The sequence below is a fragment of the Manacus vitellinus genome, unplaced genomic scaffold, assembly GCF_001715985.3.
Source record: "Manacus vitellinus isolate BGI_N305 unplaced genomic scaffold, ASM171598v3 scaffold_8_pilon, whole genome shotgun sequence".
NCBI lineage: Eukaryota > Metazoa > Chordata > Aves > Passeriformes > Pipridae > Manacus > Manacus vitellinus.
The window spans coordinates 23,970,194-23,989,572 of record NW_021940864.1 but is presented as its reverse complement, the minus strand read 5'-3'; the positions used below and the strand labels follow the sequence as shown (position 1 = coordinate 23,989,572).

General features: G+C 35.9%; 1 protein-coding gene across 1 annotated transcript in view; it reads left to right on the top strand.

Moving 5' to 3' along the window:
* LOC103757322 (serologically defined colon cancer antigen 8) overlaps window positions 1-19,379 on the top strand; it is an 87,962-nt gene that overhangs the window by 12,289 nt on the left and 56,294 nt on the right. The window contains exon 6 of the mRNA XM_025896384.2: window positions 10,370-10,512. Coding sequence (XP_025752169.1) covers window positions 10,370-10,512 — 143 coding nt within the window. The remainder of the gene's footprint in view (window positions 1-10,369; window positions 10,513-19,379) is intronic.

Here is a 19,379-nt window from a genome sequence, read left to right as displayed (position 1 = left end):
GCACCAAAATGTGGTGATTTAAAATTTGATGTAAAGTGAAGTGATGTGAGAGGGAGTTCCTATCAGCAAAGATTATTAGATAATTAGATAAAGATTAGATAATTCAGTAATTATGTAATTATATTGTTCAAATATGATTGTTGATTCCTAAAAAAAAGGGAAAACAAACCATTTTGAAATTCTCAGACTCAGTATCTAGCAGCTGTTTTATAGCTGTGGTTCTAGGAACCCAGATAGCTCTGTATAAGTCCTAGTATTATTTAACATGTTCAAAGGCAGCCCAAGAAGAGCGTTCATTCATTTTTGCCTTGTTCTGTTGTTGTTGCTGTGGTTTTTTTAAATCAAATTTTAACGAATGTTAATAAGTAACTGCAAACTATTTCATGTAAATGAAATGAAAACAGCTCAATCACATCTAGCTTTGTATTTGAAGAAAAACCTGAAATGTTTTATCTTATATGGCACTGAATAGCAAATAGTAATTGTTCTTTGGTCTCTCAGCCATGACCTGACCTTCTGGCTAAGAGACAGAGCTGATACCTTCCTTGGCCACCATCTGTTCATAATAAATGCTTTTTTTTTTTTTTTTTAAGTAGAGAGACAATAATGTATGACTATTTTCTTGCTATTCTGTATTAAATGATGCTTTTTTCTGTTTTAAAAGCAAAGAATCATGTTTCATATTGAGAGTAAGTTTACTGTTTCTTGGGGAATAATTGTATTTTTAATTGTGGTGTGGATAAATTTTAGTTTTGAAGATATTTTTTAGTTTATATGTAGTGACTTTTAAAAAGGGATTAAAATTATTCAGGTGTGTCAGAATAGGCAAAAATCCCCACATGTATGATTTAGGATCACCACATACATATATGTCGAATAAATGCAGGTATGTATTTATCATATGCTGGTATTTATAAAGCTCTTAAAGAATGAACTTGCATCATTTAGGGAATTTACAGAGAGTGTATATATTCTTATTCTCTTTTAACTTACATCTCTTTTCCTATCTTTATTGCTCGGTTAGGACTAGTATCGAGATGTCAGTATTTCTTACGACTACCTGTTATTAACATTTTATATGAATATTTCTTAAATTAAATATTAAGAAGCAATGAGCAATGTTTCCATTTAAATTGAATAGCTGTTTTGTAATATCATCCATCATGATCCTGATTAACATCAGGATTTTGGAGGGAGGTGGGAGGAAAGACATGTACCATACAGTTTCTCTACACAAAAACCACATCTGTTCATCTGGCCCAGTGTGTTGTAAAGTAGCATCACCTACTGCCCTCTCTTTTTCTCTCTCAGCCCTCCCATTGTGGATGTAGCTGTGCTAAAATAACAGTGCATTACTTAATACTTTACTGCTTAGGAACAAGGTTTATAAATTGTATGAATATAATGCCTTCATGGCAGTAAACTGTGTCCACACTAGGGGTTGTACTAGCACAGCTATATCAGAGAAAAGTCACGCCCTAACCTAAATAGCTATTATCAGAACAAAAATTGTGTGGCATATTTGACACAGCAGGACTTCACTTTTATAATACTTTTTTTGTTAATTTATAAGCACTGCATGGCATAATTTGTGCATTTCTAACAGAAATCATACTTCTGACACGCTACGAAATTGTTCCTCAGATTAGTCTCACTTGTTCTTTTCTGCTCTGCCTTGTAAAAATGAAGTTCACTGTTAATAATTTGCTTTCTGTTTGTCTGAAATAATTTATATTTGGTTTATAAAATCTGGCAAGCTTCAGCATGTAGAAGTGAAAACAGTTTTTAGTATTGGTTTATGCAGTCAAAGCCAATTTGGGCATCATCCTTATTAGATCTTAACAGTAGCATTGCTCCACTGGGAGTTGTGGTATCCTTGTAATAAAGTAATAGGACATTATAAATTCAACTTCAGAAACTAACTGCAGCTTTTAAATTTTGGTTTACCCTATTTTGAGGAATCAGATAAATACTTTGATGTAGAAATAAATCCAAACTGGTAATCTTAACCTGTAAAAAAATCTTTAAATTTGGGCAGGCACAGTTTGAAGTGGAGGGTTACAGAATTCTGCTACCTATTTGCGGCAATTCCTGTGACAGAATAAAAAGCTTCAGAAATATTATACTAAAACCTACAGACTTTTAAGAGTTTTCTGCATGGCAGTTCATCAGCCCAAATACAAAAAAAGTTGGAGACTCACTGATATGCACAACCTGTACAAATAGGAAGAGCTACACATCAAAGCATTTTTGTGCAATATGACAGAACCTAAATGATGCCTCTGTACACTATAGACTGACAATTTTGCAGACAAATAAAAATCTGGCAAAATGGCAGTCCAAAAGCATTTTGCCAAAGGGTATTTTGGGAATGTTTATCTCATTTGTCATAAATCCGTGATTTATAGTAACCTAATGTAGACATTATAAGAGGAGAGATTACTGACTCTGTCTTCATCAAAAATAATTCAGGCCAAGAATTTGGGTATATATCCTGGAAATGCTGCAGAGTGTCCGATGCAAGATCAGTAATACCTTCTGAAGCCCCTGATTCACTGAAAATGTCTTTTTATTTATAGATATCAGGCTTTCATAAGTCAGCCTTTTAAATACTAGAGTTTTCACAAGCTATGACATTCAGAATATCACCAGATGTTTTGAAACTTCCAAGTTTTAATAGCAGTGGTGAAGATGGGTTAGGATTATGTGTTATATGTATTCTTGTGACAGTCCTATATCTGACATTTTCTTACCTCATTAGTTCTAAAGATGCTCTGCAAGTCCTATTTTGAAAAGAAATTCTGTTAAATCAGTGAACATATACTTGAGTAATATTTGGCAAGAAAACATAAGAAAATGTGATAACCTTTACTGTAACTGAACTCTTTCCAAGGAATCATTTTGTGTTTTGGGCACTCAATGCATTAATTTGAAGATGAGTAAATAAGGATAAAATGGCAGTACTTTATGCCTTGCTTTGATATGAATTTTCTGACCTGCTCAGGAGGAACATCACTCTTTTTTATAGCTGAACTTACTAGCTCATCTCAAGATTTTTGAGGAAGACTTTGACCTACAACCCTGCAATATGTAACAAAAATGTTTAATTACAATTATAATATGTCTGCTGCTGCTCTGCAATGGCATTGCTTTCCTCTGCCAGCCATCCATTCCTTAAGGATCAGTGGTATGAGCAGCCTGCATTAAATTCTTTGTCATCTTTCCATAAGAAAAATCCTAGAGACCATGATTCCTTGTCATAGAATTTTCTGTAATGACTGGTCTGCATTTCTGTATGAGTCTGCTGCTTCCCCTAAGCAGCTGGCCTGCTAAGAGGAACACAGCTGGTAAATCAGGATTTTATTGTTCATAGGTGTAGTTGGCCCATGTAATCTGGATCCGTGTTCTGTCATCCAGAGTGATGTCACTCCATAGTATATGGAAAGAGAAAATAATTTATCTGCATTAAACATTATTCAAAGTAGGAAAAGAATTGCACATCTCTTGATAAATTGGGTATATATACTTAAATAAGTAGTTGTTTTCTTTTGGTTTTTTTTCTTCTTCTCTGACTAGAAAAAATGGTTGTTTTATCAACAGTCATTGTGTCAAAAGTCAGAAGAAAAAGACTGTAAAAGTCCCTATCACTTGTCAGTTGTTACTGCATAGGTTTTCTTTCCAGTTATTCCTTAATGCTGTTCAGGAGGAAAGAACCTATCTCACATCAGTAGTCTCAAATAGTGTTTCAAAGAATAAAACGAGCAGGGTTTTTTCTCTCCTGTTTTTCAATAATGAAGTAGGAGTAATATTCCTCTTCTTTCTTTCTACATGCATCTCTCCTTTTCTGAAATTCTATTATCAGCAAGAAAACTCACCACCTCATTCTCCCCTGTCCCCCTCAGTGCAATCCATTTATTAAAAAAACCCCAAATATTATGTTCCACTGTGAACAAAATCACTTTCTTATCTCTGCTGGTGGCTACTGAGCTAATCTGTAGTACAGCAATGTTCCCTGTTAAAATGTGACTGTAATAATCTCTATGGGATTGGAAGTTTTGTTCCTGAAATAGTATTGCAGTTCAGATATTTTGTCAAATTAGAAAGCAAATATTTTCATGGAAATAATGAGGTAAAATCCTTGTATAATATGTTTCAGCCATTTACTCCTGTCTGTTTCCCAGGGTATTTATCCACAGGGACCATATTGCTCTTTCAGAGTTTGCACAAGGACAGGCCTTTAAGGTTATTTCTTAATTAAAAAATTGCATGTGTGTACTCATAAATATATACTTTGCAACATAAATTTTTTCATGCCCCAGATATCAATTGCAGGTATAAAGTTTGCTTCGATGACATTTAGAATGTGTGATTTTAAGAGTATCCGCCTTCCATGCTATTCCCCTGCTCTTTCTAGCAAAGTGCAGGGTCCTGTCTCTCTTAATTCTCAGTCAGTTTGGAAGCAGAGGGTTTGTGGCTGATGGCCTTTGCTTAGGTAATGGCTCTCCTCTTGAGGCTCTGCCTTTTAGTGGAGCACACAAGGTAGTGCTAGGTGCTGTTACAACTGATAAAGTGGTCACAAAACTACCTGGTTTTGAGGAATTCAAAAGTTCCACCAGATGAGGTTAGAATAGTAGCTATCCAACTAATTGCAGCCTGCATTACTTATCTAGGCTGTCTTTGCTTGTTCCTCTGGTCTTTAGAGATCAACTGATTTGTGAGCCAGCCATACAGAAAAAACTTTTTGAAAGAACCACGTGTGTTTATTGAGGTTACTTATTGTTTTTCTGCTCACATTACTTGCCTTTCATGTCAAGAAAGGTTTTCAGATTGCTATTTTGGGCTAGATGTTTTGTAGAATTTGCAGTAGTCTTGTGGTTTTTGTGAATTAACCTCTTAGAAAAAGGTGGTCCTTGTGAATTCTTCTAAGCCTTGTGTACATGGGATTTGTATATTCTCACAGCTTTATAATAAATCTACTTCCAGAAAGGAGGTTTCCCCTATGAACCCAAATTTAGTTTTCATAACTGCTTTGTATCTTCATTCAGATTTGAATGGAAAGCAGCAGTAAGTTATACAGAGTGTAAAAGGAAAAAAGACATTGTTTGGATGTGGCAGGAGTTAACCTTGTGATGGCCCTAACTCTCTTTACAAAGTTGGATAGTTCTTCAGGTGCAATATGCTATGTCAGATGGCCATGCCTGGGAGGTCTGAGGCTTAGAGACCACTCCAAACCTAGAGTTGCTTGATTGATATCAGGATTAGGATAGAAATGAATGCAAGTGACCCCTGCTGCATATGGACTGATAGTATCTTTTCTCTGAGTAAAATACTCAAAATCTTCCTACAAAACCAGTCTTGTTTTGTTGTTTCTTTTTAAATTTAAAAATAAATAAATAAATAAACCCCCCAATTAGTTCTGTCCCTGATTAATTAATACATTAATAAGGATAGAAAGCAACATGGCTTGAGATCATTGTTAAGTAGTTCAAAAACTTCCTGTCACTGGTACATATAATATTTAAATGCCTGTGAATGGCCATACTGGGGTCACCTCTTTCAAAGACCATGATTATAGCCTTGGTCCTGTGCACTATCACTGGTCTCATTGCTTTGAAGGGCTGCTTTAGTAAATGAAACTAAGCTCGTGAGCATCAGGGCCTGTAGAAGTGTATGTGTTTTTATAGGTGTTGATCGCCTCTGGGGGATGTACCTGCAAATACCAACCACCATAGTAATTATATTTCACTTTTTATTACTTTATATTTGTTCTTTTATTTTTGGCTCTACATTATGCCCCTTTAATCTTTAATAATAACAATAATAACAATAACAGAAGTTAATAAAATAAATTAATAAATTAAAATTAATACTAATGGTGGAGAATGAAGTATGAAACAAAAAGCTTGTGCTGTAAATTCACATAAATATTTTCCTCTCCAGAATTATTTTACTGCAGAATTTGTGCAATGATATAGTCAGTGCAAAATTTTTTTTTACGTTATACTGTGTATTTTCTTACCTGATGTGTGAGCATACTGGTACAACAGTAAATGTAATAAATCACTTGTGAATTAATTTGATTTTAGTTTATTTTTTATGTTCTAGAACTCTTCTAAAGTTTTTACATTTACTTCAGAATACGAGTTCTTTTATTGCCACTTAATCATTCTCATTTGTTTAAAAAGAAAAAGTATTTGTCTTTTCTGTCAGTTGGCTGCTATTTAAAATTCTGTGAAAAACATCTGCTAGTTTGAAATTTAAAGTTGCATTTTTGCATGCAATAGAATCAGCATCAGTATGAAAAGAATTAATCAATTACTTTAATCTTTAATTTGACTTGTTTTGAATGAAACTGTTATTTCCTTTAATCAGATTTTGTAGAGATAAAGAGATGTCTAGTTAATTAAAAAGTACATTTTTACAATAGACATAAGTATTGTTAGATGTAGATAATTTCAGATACGTTATGAAGAGGATATTTGAGGACTGATTCAGTGTTTGAGAAATCATCTTTTATGTTTTCCAGTAAGTTGAATTTATGTCACTGAATAAGCATCTCCAGTGTGTTCCCCTAAAAATGAGTTGTGAAAGTCTGAAGATAATTTGTAAATACATCATAAACTAAGGAATGAGAAGTGAAACACTTAAGCGCTTCAAGAAAAGATATAGGAGGGTCCTATATACTTCTAAGTGAAAAACTTAAAATATAAAAGGTGGTTGATGGTAATACTGAAAAAAGAATAATTGATATAGAATTAAATTTTACTGCTGTGATATTTCACCAATGTTTTAATTTTTGTTTAATTAAAACTTCTTTCGTGTAACTGAATATGTATGTGAAATGGTGTTAATGTGTTTCAGCTTACTAATAATGGTGTTTCTCTTACTGAAATTTAACCTGCCATCTTTCAATGGCAAAGTGCCTGTTGATATTCCTGGGAGTTTGGGCAACTGCAGAGCAAGACAGATTAAACAGTACTTTTGAAATTATGTGCAGAAGTAATAAGAACATTAAAGTTGCGGAGTTAAGCACCAGAAGTTGCCTGTTCTAACCTTAATGTAGTCTTGTTGTACATATACATTATGATAATTCTGTTCCTTGTTATACTGAAAATCTGTTTCAGATTTTCTTAAATGCAAGATTGTCATCTGTCTTTTTGCAGTTCTGTGCTCCATCTCTTGTCTCTCATATACATTGAAAAGTTAAGTACCTTGAAGAAATAACTTTCTGATCATGTTGTAAAAAGCTGTATCACAGGTGATAGGCACTGAGGGATCAAATTAACACTGCATAAGAAACAGAGCTGTCAGCAAAATGCTTTAGTTGGTGGTTTGCTTCTGTTTCTGTCCCTACAATTACACTTGGACCCGGATAGCAGCTACAGAACTGCTTGCAGCTTCCCAGTAGAAATGGTAACTAAAGTAGTGCAAAAACTAGTTTGAGTCCAAATAGTTTTGGAAAAATGCTCCTGATAAGGTTTCCTGCAGGAGCAGTGAGAAAGATTCATCGATTCTTTAATTTACCTGTAGATTAAATCCTGATTATATTGTGATGACCTAATGGTGGACTAGACTTGACATATTTCAGTATAGGCGGTGTTTGTGAGACTGTTATTGTTTGCAGGAGAGAGAAGAGGGTGTATTTTTATTGTATGGGCATGTCTCAAGTTTTGAGGTTTTATGTCTCAAACTCTTATCTGAGTTTTTAAACCAAACTAACATGTAGCATTTAGAGTGTGGTCTGTTTTCAGCATGATGATGCATGACTCCTACCAAATTATTTTCAACTAGCATTTTCTGGTGTTTCAAAAGAATAATTTAGTTGATAACTATAACTGGATTAGATATTTCTGATTTCTGAGTTGCTGCTAATGTGTTTTCTCAGGTAGCATTTTTCTGTCATCCCTTTCTCATGAGGTTGTCTGCCGTTTCTGCCATGGGCATTACCAGAATTCTTGTGTAGAATTCCTGCTCTTCATATAGGTCCATGCTGCGAGTACCTCCAAATATTGGTAATTTAAGATGTTTATATATATATAAATATCTGTATATACCTACACACATGAACAAACACATGTGTACATGTGTGTATGAGTGTAAAAGGAGCTGATACCAAATTTTTGAATTACTGATGAAAGTAGCACAAGTAAAATTGTTCTTCAAACCCCATGTTTGCTTTCTTGATATTTTTAATAGAAATTATAATACACCTGTGAATCTCTAAAGATCCTGTCATGAAGTGACACTTCTGTGTCTGAGAATTTCTCTCTACGCTTTCATGACAACTGAAATCTATAGATGTGTTCTTGGGTTCAGCCCTGAAGGTTCAACATCTGGCCAATGGAAATGAAACATTTTCACCAGAGGTTCTTGCACTTGGAATTTGTTTCCTTCTGTAGGTCTGTGTCAAAACCTGACTGAGCCTGTTTAACTTGAGGCAATGGTGTAAAGCCCATCTGTTCCTTGAAACTTTTCCCTGAAGGAGTCATCTACAGTGTATTTATATTCTCAGCTGTGGTTGTGCTTTTTCAAATACTTAGTTGATGTTTTTTGACTAATTTGTGGTTTGAGTTTGTTTAAAGGTATACTGAATGGATGTATTTTTGAAGCAAATTTTAAGAATGTTGCAGAACTTCACTGTCTTTAACAGTGAAGAGCTTGTGTCTCTGCTTACTGTGGATGGAGAAATAACATTTATGAACTGCTAGGGTTAAGAATAGAGAACCCACTGAGACTTCTGTTCTATTTAACATATGCAAAAGTCCATGAAAATAAGTACAAATGCAAAGCATATGTAACCTAATATCTCTGAACACCTGGTTTAAAAATATATTGACAATGCAATAGGTTGTTACATTCTTTAGAAGGAAAGAGTTCTAACGATTTTGTATATAGTTTTATTGTCTTTGCATTTGAACTTGGAATTGTTGATTTAATTTGATAGGAAGTCCATGTGATAAAGCAAGGTTTTAATCAAAATTTCCTTCATGAGCCTTTGTTGAGTGCTCTTGGGGGGGGAAGTGTACAGTTAAGTAATTAGCAAAATTAAAAATTTTAAAAAAACAACATTAGGAAATGTTTTTCTGGATGAAGAGGTTGTATTTGTCTGACATCGTGATTTAATGTAAGTAGTTTAGGTTAACATTTTTGTGAGAGGAAAAGAGACAATATTGTTACGAAGGTGCTTCAAATGTAAATACTGGGACAGAGTTACAATAATTTGTTCTTGTAGGGTATTTGAATGAATAATTTCATTAATTAAAGAAGATAGAGTCTTGTCTACATGAGGAAATTATCACAGATAAGCTATGGTATGAATTTAAGGTATAATAGCTATTCAGCACTAACTTCTTATATGAACAATTTTATCCTGTACTACAAATGACCTTTCACAGTTTAGTTGACTGAAAAACATGCAAGTTCCCTCCAGCCCCAATGACAAATAAATATTTATGTCAGGAGTTAGTGCAGAACAGTTACTACATGATAAAATTACATTGTCAGCTTATTCTATATCCTACTGGCCTTCTTAAAAACATTCTTAGGACAAAGTATAGTACTGCGTTTTAGATGTACTCCTACGGGTACTTGTATATTATATATGGACTAAGAGCAAAATATATTATTTCTAAGAATATCTATATTCATCTATATATTCTGAGATATCAGAAGTCTATCATGTTTTGCTGGAATCAAAGACGATGGTCATGCAAACTAGACTATTGTAAAATAAATTATAAATTCATCAACTTTAGTTACTATGTTGACATATAAGGACTAATGATGTTACTAAAACAATGGGATTAACAGCAGCTGGTGTGATTAGGGTTCAGATATAAGTCATAAATTACTTCTTTTCGATAATGGTAAAATCACAAAATTACCTTTATTATCATGTATAATATTAGATGACAAAGCTATATGCCTACTTGTCATTGCTTATGTGATAGGCATTAAAAAAAGAAAAGTAAATGACCACAAGAGTTATCCCAGGTCAATCAGCTTCTGAAAATCGTCACTATTCCACTACCTTTCTGGCTTTCTAATACAGCGAATTCAGGACACAAATATGGAAGCTTTCATATGAGAAAATCAGGAAATGTTTCAATTCCTGTAACTCTTAAACCACATGAAGACAATAACGTCGCTTGCATATTAGTGTATTGAAACATGTTATGCATTTTGACTTTTAATAAGAATGTAATTTCAAATACTTTGCTTATTTTGCAGTTTTTATCAACTAACTCCTTTTGTTCTAAAACAGAAGTTTGCATTGTCTTTCAGGTGCTTTGATTACCTTTTTTTTTTCTTCAAATGTATCTATATGTATTTCTTAAATATATTTTCTTTGGTTCTATAATTTTCTAAGAAAATAGAAAAACTGGGATTAGAGCTGAATGGAAGCAAACAGCGTTTGGAACAAGCCCAGCAGGATGTGACAGGAGCCAGAGAGGAGTGTCTAAAACTGGCAGAACTGCTGAGTAAATCTGAACACCAACTGCACCTCACCAGGTACCCCTTATCCTATTACATGCTGTAGTACCAATTTCATTCTGCTAATTTTTGCCACAGGCTTCCCCACAGTTGTTGTAGATCCTTGCAGTCATTTACTGCATGGGCAGCCCTCAGTCAGGTTAGAAGCGGAGATTGGAATAAGTGAGTTATGAACTACAAAGTGAGTTATGAACCATGTAGAAGTGAATTACTAGTGTAGTAGAAAAGGCAATGTTCAGCCCTGGTGATGAAGTGGCATGCTTCTAGGCAGGAAGAAGAGTAGGGGAGACTGCAGAAGCGTTCTTATTGTTGTTGCTGTGCTTGGTAGGACAAAGATACTTGAAATGTTTAAGACTAGTGTACAGCAGCACCTTTAAGCATAGGAGTTCTCAGATTAATAACCTGAAATTTCTGCAGCAGAATGACCAGGAATATATAAATGAACATAATTGTGTCTATAGGAGGTAAACTCAAGTAAGTGAGGAGGGTGTTTAAGTCAATGAAGATATAGTACAACGCAATGTGTGATGAGCTCCCTGAGTTTATTCCATCTTTGGGTATAGTTCCCAATGTCATTTAATGTACTACTCATTTCTAGAAAACTCCAGAAGGTTGACATGCCAACTATTCATTGCAGCTTGAGTTTTGGTAATTGCAGGATTGTTTCCTTTTGCCTCAGAAAATGCTAATGTCTGACTGTTTGCAGACTTTTGGTTGTGTGTATGGTTATTGCATTGTTCTGCCACCCTGCTCTCCCCAAGAGTGAACATCCAGAAACAAATCTGGCAGCTTTTTTTGCTCAATCCTTAAAGAAAAAAGTTAAGTTAGTTTAAATTTTTCATGGGGGGGGAAAAAAAGCCCAAATTTTTATCACTTAACAGAAGTCTGTGTGTTTATCCAACTCTTGTACATTTTGGGCTTTGTGAGAATTTTACCATTGAGTAAATGGAAATAAAATAGAGCCTTGTCTAAACTATTGAATTCATTGAATCATTTTTTTTTTTTTATTCAGCTAAATTTCTGTGCAATTCAGAGCACGGTTGTTTAACAGATGGAAGAAAGTACCACTCTAACAGCCTGTATTTAGAGAAAAAAATATGCTAGAGGTTAATGAACTTGAAAAAAGTTTTGGGTGAGTTGTTAAGATATCTAAAGTTTGGATTTAGCAGAACTTTATTAATAATGATTTGTTGTGATAGTTAACCAAATGGCTTACCGTGCTCCTTTTAGCAAAAGGCTGATTATATGCAATAAAGCTCTGGATATCTTGGAGGAAATCTGAGTAGTGAATTTATAATTTTATTTTTTTTTTTTGTGCAAATACTCAAAATGTAAAAACGAGGACTGTAGCCTACTTTTACACAGCAAGGTAATTAAAGCTGAATACCTAGCTTACAGAAGATTCAGATAGCTTTTCAGCGTATCGTCTCTGACTCGGAAGGTTTCTGAGATCCAAATCACTGGATGCTGGGAATTGTATTTTGGGCAAGTAATGCTCTGTGCTGGCCCCGTTCTCCTACAATTTCACACACGCCTGCTTTTTAAGACAGATGCTGAACTGCCGCGGCTTCTTTGTCTGACCTAGTGCAGACACTCTTCTGCAAGGGGCTGATCTCTTGGGGGTTTGGGGGTTTTTTGTTACTACTTTGTGTTCACATTATAGCTTCTGCTTATAAGTATTGAAATGTTTTCTATGCTGACATGTATTTGTTGGAAAAAGATATATGCTGAGGCATGGGAAATAGGTTCCAATCTTTCTTCTTGACGTTCCCCAAATTCTATAATACTTCGTAGATTTTTGTGTCCTCTGTATATTTGGACTGTCTGTCTGCTTTCCAGGAATACATTAGGTGATGTTGCTGTCAGGGGTGAAGGAGGGAGCAAAAGAGATGAGCGATTCATTGCTCCTGGACTGTTACCCGTTTTCCTCTTGTACTTAAATTGGTAGGGCAGTGTTAGAGGTGTTCTCGCAGAGTTGCCTGTTTTCCCTGAGTTGCAGAGGAAAACATCCCCTACTCAAATGAAACTTGTCCTTAGCCTGTACTCCTTTTCTTCCTCTCAGATCACTTCCTGGCAGAACAGATTATCTGTGTTAGTGAAGATATAAAGGTTCCGTGCCTCTAGTTGCATCAGTTTTGCCTTTTTAAACTTAGTATGTTTTTCATGGATTGGTACATCCATAGTTGTTGAATGTGAATTTTATTCGCTCATGATTTGCCTTCTTGCGTTAATTCCCTTCGTCTCAAATGGCAACCATGTCAGTGAAAATAGTCACTTGAAGGGTTGGGGTAATAGCAATCTTGGGGGGGTTATAGACCCATTCACTGTGGCACTTGCCAAGGAAAACAGATTTTAAGCTCTAGAGTCCTGGCTGTGGGAGGTTGCTGCAGAAATTGCACTGATTTAGTGTATCTCTTGGGTATTCTGGCCTTGGCCTTGTCTTCCTGATTCTCTTCTTTTCAGGAGAGGACCAGCTGGTCCGCTCCAAGTCTTCTCACAACGCTGGATTTGAAGGAGGCTGTACTGCTGTTACTGTTGAGGATGGTCTTTCTGTTGCCTTGCATGACCTGTCTGTGCTGTTCTGGCAGAAACCTGAGGTAGATGAGGAGATACAGAAATAATTCTTTATTTTGTATGAATTAGTATATTACTAAGGAGAGAAGTTCTTCACTAATCCAATGATTCCGTGTTTGGATATTGTAAATAAATAGGATAATAAAATGAATACCAGAACTTGGGATTTTAATGTACAAAAATGAGATGATAAATGTATATGAATGGATTAAATGAGAAAAAAAAACATGCAGTCTGTCTCTTAATGAGAAAAAGAAAGTGCTCTGCAGAGCAACACTCTTCTCCACGAGTCCCACTTCTTTGCTGCATCCTAGTTTTCAGACGTTGTTGATTGATTACCAACTAAACAGCTTCTAAGTTAACAAAATGTACTTGTTAAAAATGAAGAAAAAAAGGTTACAATTAGCTATTCTAAACCATTGCCACAGAGTTTAAAATTGCCTTTTCCTGTCACCTTTCTTCCTGGAGCAATATGTTGCTTAGAAATCCTTGCTATTAACATGCATTTTCTGCTATTGAATCTAGTTAGTAATTCTAATATGTATATCTTCAAAAGACTGGAAAAATACAGAATTTTTACTGTGTAGTTTTGCTTGTCAGTCATGTAACTTTGCAGATGTCACCATGCTATGAGACTGACCATGATTGTTTAAAGTTTTCTTGGGGTTTTTTTGCCCTAGTTTCAGCTTTATTTTTATTTGTATTAGAATTATTGCAGTAGGAGAATCTTATGAAACTAGTTCTTAAGTCAATGTTAAATTGCCATTACTTTGTCAAGGTTAGGTCTTGCTAATGAATCTTACCTGAATCCATTCTTCAGAGAGTAGAAAACATATAAATCTATTGTTCTTAGTTGATGAAAGAATAGTCATTAAAAATCATGTCAGTATGCTCATGGAAAAGATCATGTAGAAGATGCAAGATGTTAACAACTTGTCCAGATCTTAGCATGCCATCTAATTTAATAAAATTTTTAACTATTCTTGCGTAACAGAATCATCATTGAAAAACTTTCCTCTTTCTCTTTCAAACCAGATCTGAAGTTATTATTTGTTTCAGTTGCAGTCAGATGTAATTCCTGTTTACATATGCCAAAGAAGTTAAATAAATCTTAAGAAGTGAGGGAATCACTGAGTTTCAAAATTGAATGTTTTCTGTGCCACCATGCGTTTTCTCAGGTCAGAGGTAGGTAGATGGCTTGAGATACTTTAGACTGAAATGTCATCTAAAATTTGCTGGAAAATATAATGGAGTAGAATTGAAGCAGATTTAGTTTAGTTAAATTTTTTATTATTCTTGTTTGCTTATATGAAACATTAGAAGCACTAGTGAAGGTCAACTTGTAGGTGAGGAAGAATTACTAAATGAACCCATGCTTTCAGGTTCAGGTGACCCACCAAGGTGCCCTAAATCCCCGTGTCATTCTCTTGAAGGACTGAAGTCTATATTACAGTGAGTCAGTGGGTGTTGAGTTTCTTGATTATTGTTTTTCCCCTTTATGGGATATTCCTTTTCTCCCCTCTTTTTGATGATGATATGATCTCTAGAAAGCAGCAGATCTAAGAAAGTGGCAATTAGGTCTTAGCAGTGCTATAGCCATCCTACTGTGCATTGGTCCTTCTTGCTAGTTTCAGTGACTCCATTAAGGCTAGCTTCTATTACATGCAAAATAAATCAAGCACATATCCTTCCAGCTTAATGTGACATTAGCACAGTCTCTGAAGCTTTGGTGTTGAGCTGTATGTCGTCATCAGTGTTCCTTGTTAGATATGCAGCATGCCTCATACAGTGATTTCCCTATTTAAACTATACTATTAAATGATAAAATTGTAAATTAACTTCTTGGTGGTTATACGTAGCCTTCTAGGGAGTTGCACACTACTTAATATTTATTGTTTTCTTCCTAGCAGTATCTATCAGTTAGCAGCATACTTACTGCGATGCTTTTCCCAACAATTTCAGCATGTCAGAGTCCATCATCTATGCTGGAAAGGAGTTTTAAAGAAATGCTTTTACTAATATTACATGACTGAGATGTGCTTTATGTTCTCAGAGTAACTGATGAAAGGACCAATAACACTTGAATTGGGGGGGTTGGGGAGAAGCATAAATAAGATGTAAGCAGTGATTGATTTCTAATTTTTTTTATATTCTGCTCACCTTGTACAAAACCATTATTTTAAAATGCAAGGAGGGGTGATAACATGAAACAACTCTGACAACTAATAAACTTTTTAGATTATGCTTCATATGTTTACTTTTCATTAAATTTAGGGACAGTTGCGACTATGTTGTTGTGATTCAGTCAACATTTACTTCTATCTGTTTTTCATATACAAAGGCATCGGGGTGCCAGAAAATAAACTGTTAACGGAGAATTAACTTCTTTGGCACGCTTTCATACTTATCTTCCAAATTAAAGAAAATGAAATGGGCAGAAGCAGAGTGTAGATTACCTCCTTTTTGTCAAAAATGGTGGGAATTTGAAAATTAATAATAAAAAAGGGAACAGATGCAGTAACATGCCAGAGGGAGATTAATGTGGAGAGTAAAATCTGTGAGCAACAAAACTGAAGCAAACTGAATCAGTGGGAGGTGGTTGTACAATCAAAATCAGGATAAAAGAGAAATTACAAACAACCCTGCACTTGTCAAAGTAGTAGTAATGAAATCCTGACTCTGCCAGCAGCGAGAACCTGTGTTAGCACTTTGGGGTAAGGCCGGGAGCCGGGTGCCAGGTAGGAGGGCAGCGCGAGGCTGCTGGGCGGCAGCCATCGCGTGTGGAACAGATGGCGGGGAAAGCTGGCCGGGGAGGGGCTCCTTCGCAGAGCTAATCAGACAGTAACGGATAGGGCAGCTGGGAGGACTGACCACCGAGAGGCGAGCGGCGGGGTAGCCGCAGCCTTCCTCGATGTGTGCAGTGGTGTGCCCGCCGGCCGGAGAGAAGACCTTGCAACGTCTTTTCTCTGCTGCAACCGCACAAACTTTGGAGGTGGGCGGTGGGCATCGCCCCTTGCCAGGGAACGGGGGCACGTGCTGGCACCAGGCTCCCTCTGCGGCCTCCAGGGCCTCGAGCGCGTCCCACCTCGGGGTATCGCGCCCCTCCTACCTCAGAAATACATGTCTTTGCTCTGTGTCCTGTTGTGTGATCAGGTTATGTGGTTTTGTGTTTTATTGTAGCAGTATAGTGAACGTAGAATTTGGCGATTGACAGAAACGCTAAAGCATATGGGTCCAGGGACTGATCCAGCAAACCGATATGGAAACTTTGGTCCTGTTGAAAGGTGGGAGGGAGAGCTGTAGGTCAGCACCTTCCCACAGGGCTGTGCCCCTCCAATGAATGGAACCAGTTTTCTGATGTTTTATTTTTGCTCGGAGGAGTCACTTCCCTCCTCATAAATGAGAGCTTGTGAGGAATGAATGGAGGTCCGAGCCTTCTGATCTTGAGTCACATGAATAATTTGACTCACGTAAGAAGTAAAGATCAATAGGATTTCTTGTGCAAGTAAGAGGTAGTCATGTGTGAGAGGATTACAAGGTCATGCCCTGTGTTGATGACTGTCAGCTTGAAAGAGAAATGAAAACAAAATTTTATCAAGGAAAGGGGGAAATAAAATCCTGAAGTGTAGCAAGCGGGACCTGACCCATTACTATCCAGTTTTGTTTGATCTGGATATGTGATACTTTTTTAGACAATTTCAACAAAGAAAGCTACATGTCCTGCATCTGCTTTCTGAACTTGTATATACCTTGTCTGCAGAAGGTTTATAGCTTGGCTCAAGTATTCATTTTGAGCAGGGAGGGGAGGAAACATTACAGGGATTTGAAATAGGTGGTATAACATAGCCATATGCTATTTATGCAGCAGTTTCTGCAATAAATCTAATTTGGTGCTGTCAAAAAAAATTAGACTTATTTGGTATAGCAGCACATTAGTAAATGATTGTGGTAGCTTTGAAAGTTGTCATTCACTCTGCTTTACTTGCAATAGAATCTTGCAGAGCTTTTTTTTTTCGCCTGAGAAACTCTGTGAAAATTCTCAGTTCTTTGTCCTGCAGCTGTAAAAACTGCAAATATTTCCACCACTGAAAAGGAGGTCTTGCTTTAAGGTAATTGAAGAAGGAGATGGAAAAAAGAATAGCCTGCATTGTTAACAATCATATGAATGTATAGGGGGATAAATTTCTCCCTTGCCTACAGGTTTTCATAGTGCAGCTGAAATTGTTTATCTGATTATACAGCATGTAGATAAATTAGTTGCTCTGCGTTATTATAGAAGGTAAAATATTTTACCTGCCATGATAAGACCATATGCTGCTTTATGAAGACTGATACTGAGTGATTTGAAATAAATTGGTTCTGTCGTCTTCTGGCAGTGTGTTGTAAAATTTTCGAAGCTGATATACTTTGTGTCAAGATAACACACAATTATTTAAATATCTTTCTATTTAATATTTTAAACATATTTAAGTTATTGTACAGACGTATAAAAGCCAGTGATGAATTTTGTAGGGGAAAGAAAGAAATTCTAAGTAAAGGAGTAAAGAACAGATCCAAAATCATATATTAATTTTGAATATGAAAGTATTTATAAATCACCTTTTTTCATTTTTAAAGAGTTTTAACGTGGTTGACAATTTTATTTATTGTCCTACTATACAAATTTCTCAAGGAAAAGTCACTAATACATTTCCAATTTTTAGTCTTAGATTCATCTAAATTTTTCTTCACGGCATTTCAACTGCAACTGGTCACATAGAATTTCTCTAATGATTGCATCAGGTTGTTGAGGCAGCCAAATTGCTGCTGCATGTAGAGTGTGGTTCAGGAGCAGTGACAGTACTTAAAGCACTTTGGAGTGAGTAGTGAATTCAGATGAAATACAGAAGAGACTAACTGCTGTAGAAAACAAATGTCTTTATAAGGTCTTTGTTTTGAGCAGTTATTATTCAGCACTAACAGTAATAAGTTTATGAGTGTGTATCAAATATTTACTTTGATCTTATTCAAATTAGGTTTTCTATTTGTGTGACTAATGACAACAGGATAATGATTTATTTTTTTGAACCATAAAAGTCTTTTAGATACATGTATTCACGGCTGCTGGATTTTTTGCTGAATTTGCTACTGGAAAATGGTTCTGATTTTTATCTTTATCTTTGACTTGTTCTAAGGCTTTTCTCTCAAGTACATCTGAAAGCTTGTTTTTACAATAGGCTAAAATGTACTTTTTCAGTCAGCGCTTGGTATTTGTGAACTTAAACAATTTTAAAAGCTGTCTTGTGCTTTCAGAAGTATATTCGAAGTTGTTTATTTTGTTCAGTCACAGTGGTTGTTCATTTTTTGGTATTTTTTTTTTTCTGTGCAAGATTCTGCTCCTGAAATTCTTGCCTAGAAAAAAAATCCAGCAGAGAACCCAAAAGGTCCTGAACTGGACACTTTGTCCAACTTGACTTTGAAGAGCATCAGCCTGTGGGTTATCACCTCTGGAGAAGGTAGCTGGTGGATAGAGGAATGGAGAAAAAAAAAAATCACCTGAACACATCATCTTTGGCTGCCTGGCTGCTCTCCTTGCCCCCGTGCTCCACACCCTTGTGCTGGTGATTGGTCAGGAAAGAGTGTGAGCTGGGAGATGCCTCTCCTGGGTGAGCAGATGAGCACAGCCTCTGCTGTGGGCTACTTAACAGGGCTGAACTCCTTCCCCTGGCTGTGCTGGCAGCATGGCAAGGTTAATAGCATGCTGCTGTTGGTTGACCCTGCATTCTTGGTGGTTTCAGTATCAAACTGCATTTTTGTAGAAACAGGAAAAACTGTTCTTCATTAGCTTCTCCTTGTTGGTCAGTTGCCTTCTACAGGACTTAAATCAAACTGGAGAATGAAGTGTATTCTTCTTCTACCAGAGTTCCTCTTCTATTTCCACTGCATTTGTTCACCTGCATTTGTTCATATAGCTTCTTGTGGAAGAAGATCATAGCATCATAAAATATTCCCTTGCAAATGCCTCATATAAGGTATATATCAGTATTAAGTTATTATTCGGCTAAACTTGTGCCATGTTTGTCAATCTGATTTTCATTAGAAACAAATTCAGACCTAACGTAAGTATAAATGCATTTCTGCTAATGAGGTTGGATTACCTCCTGGATTTGATCCCAGAAAGCTTTACTTTAAATTCATTTTTGGTGAAATGATAATAAAATGGGTGGTTCATTATAATTGCTTAGAAAACTTAAAATATGTATTTTATTTTTTGGTACTGTATTTAATCATGGGGAAAGGTTATCTTTTTTTAAAGGATACCCAAGGTAAGC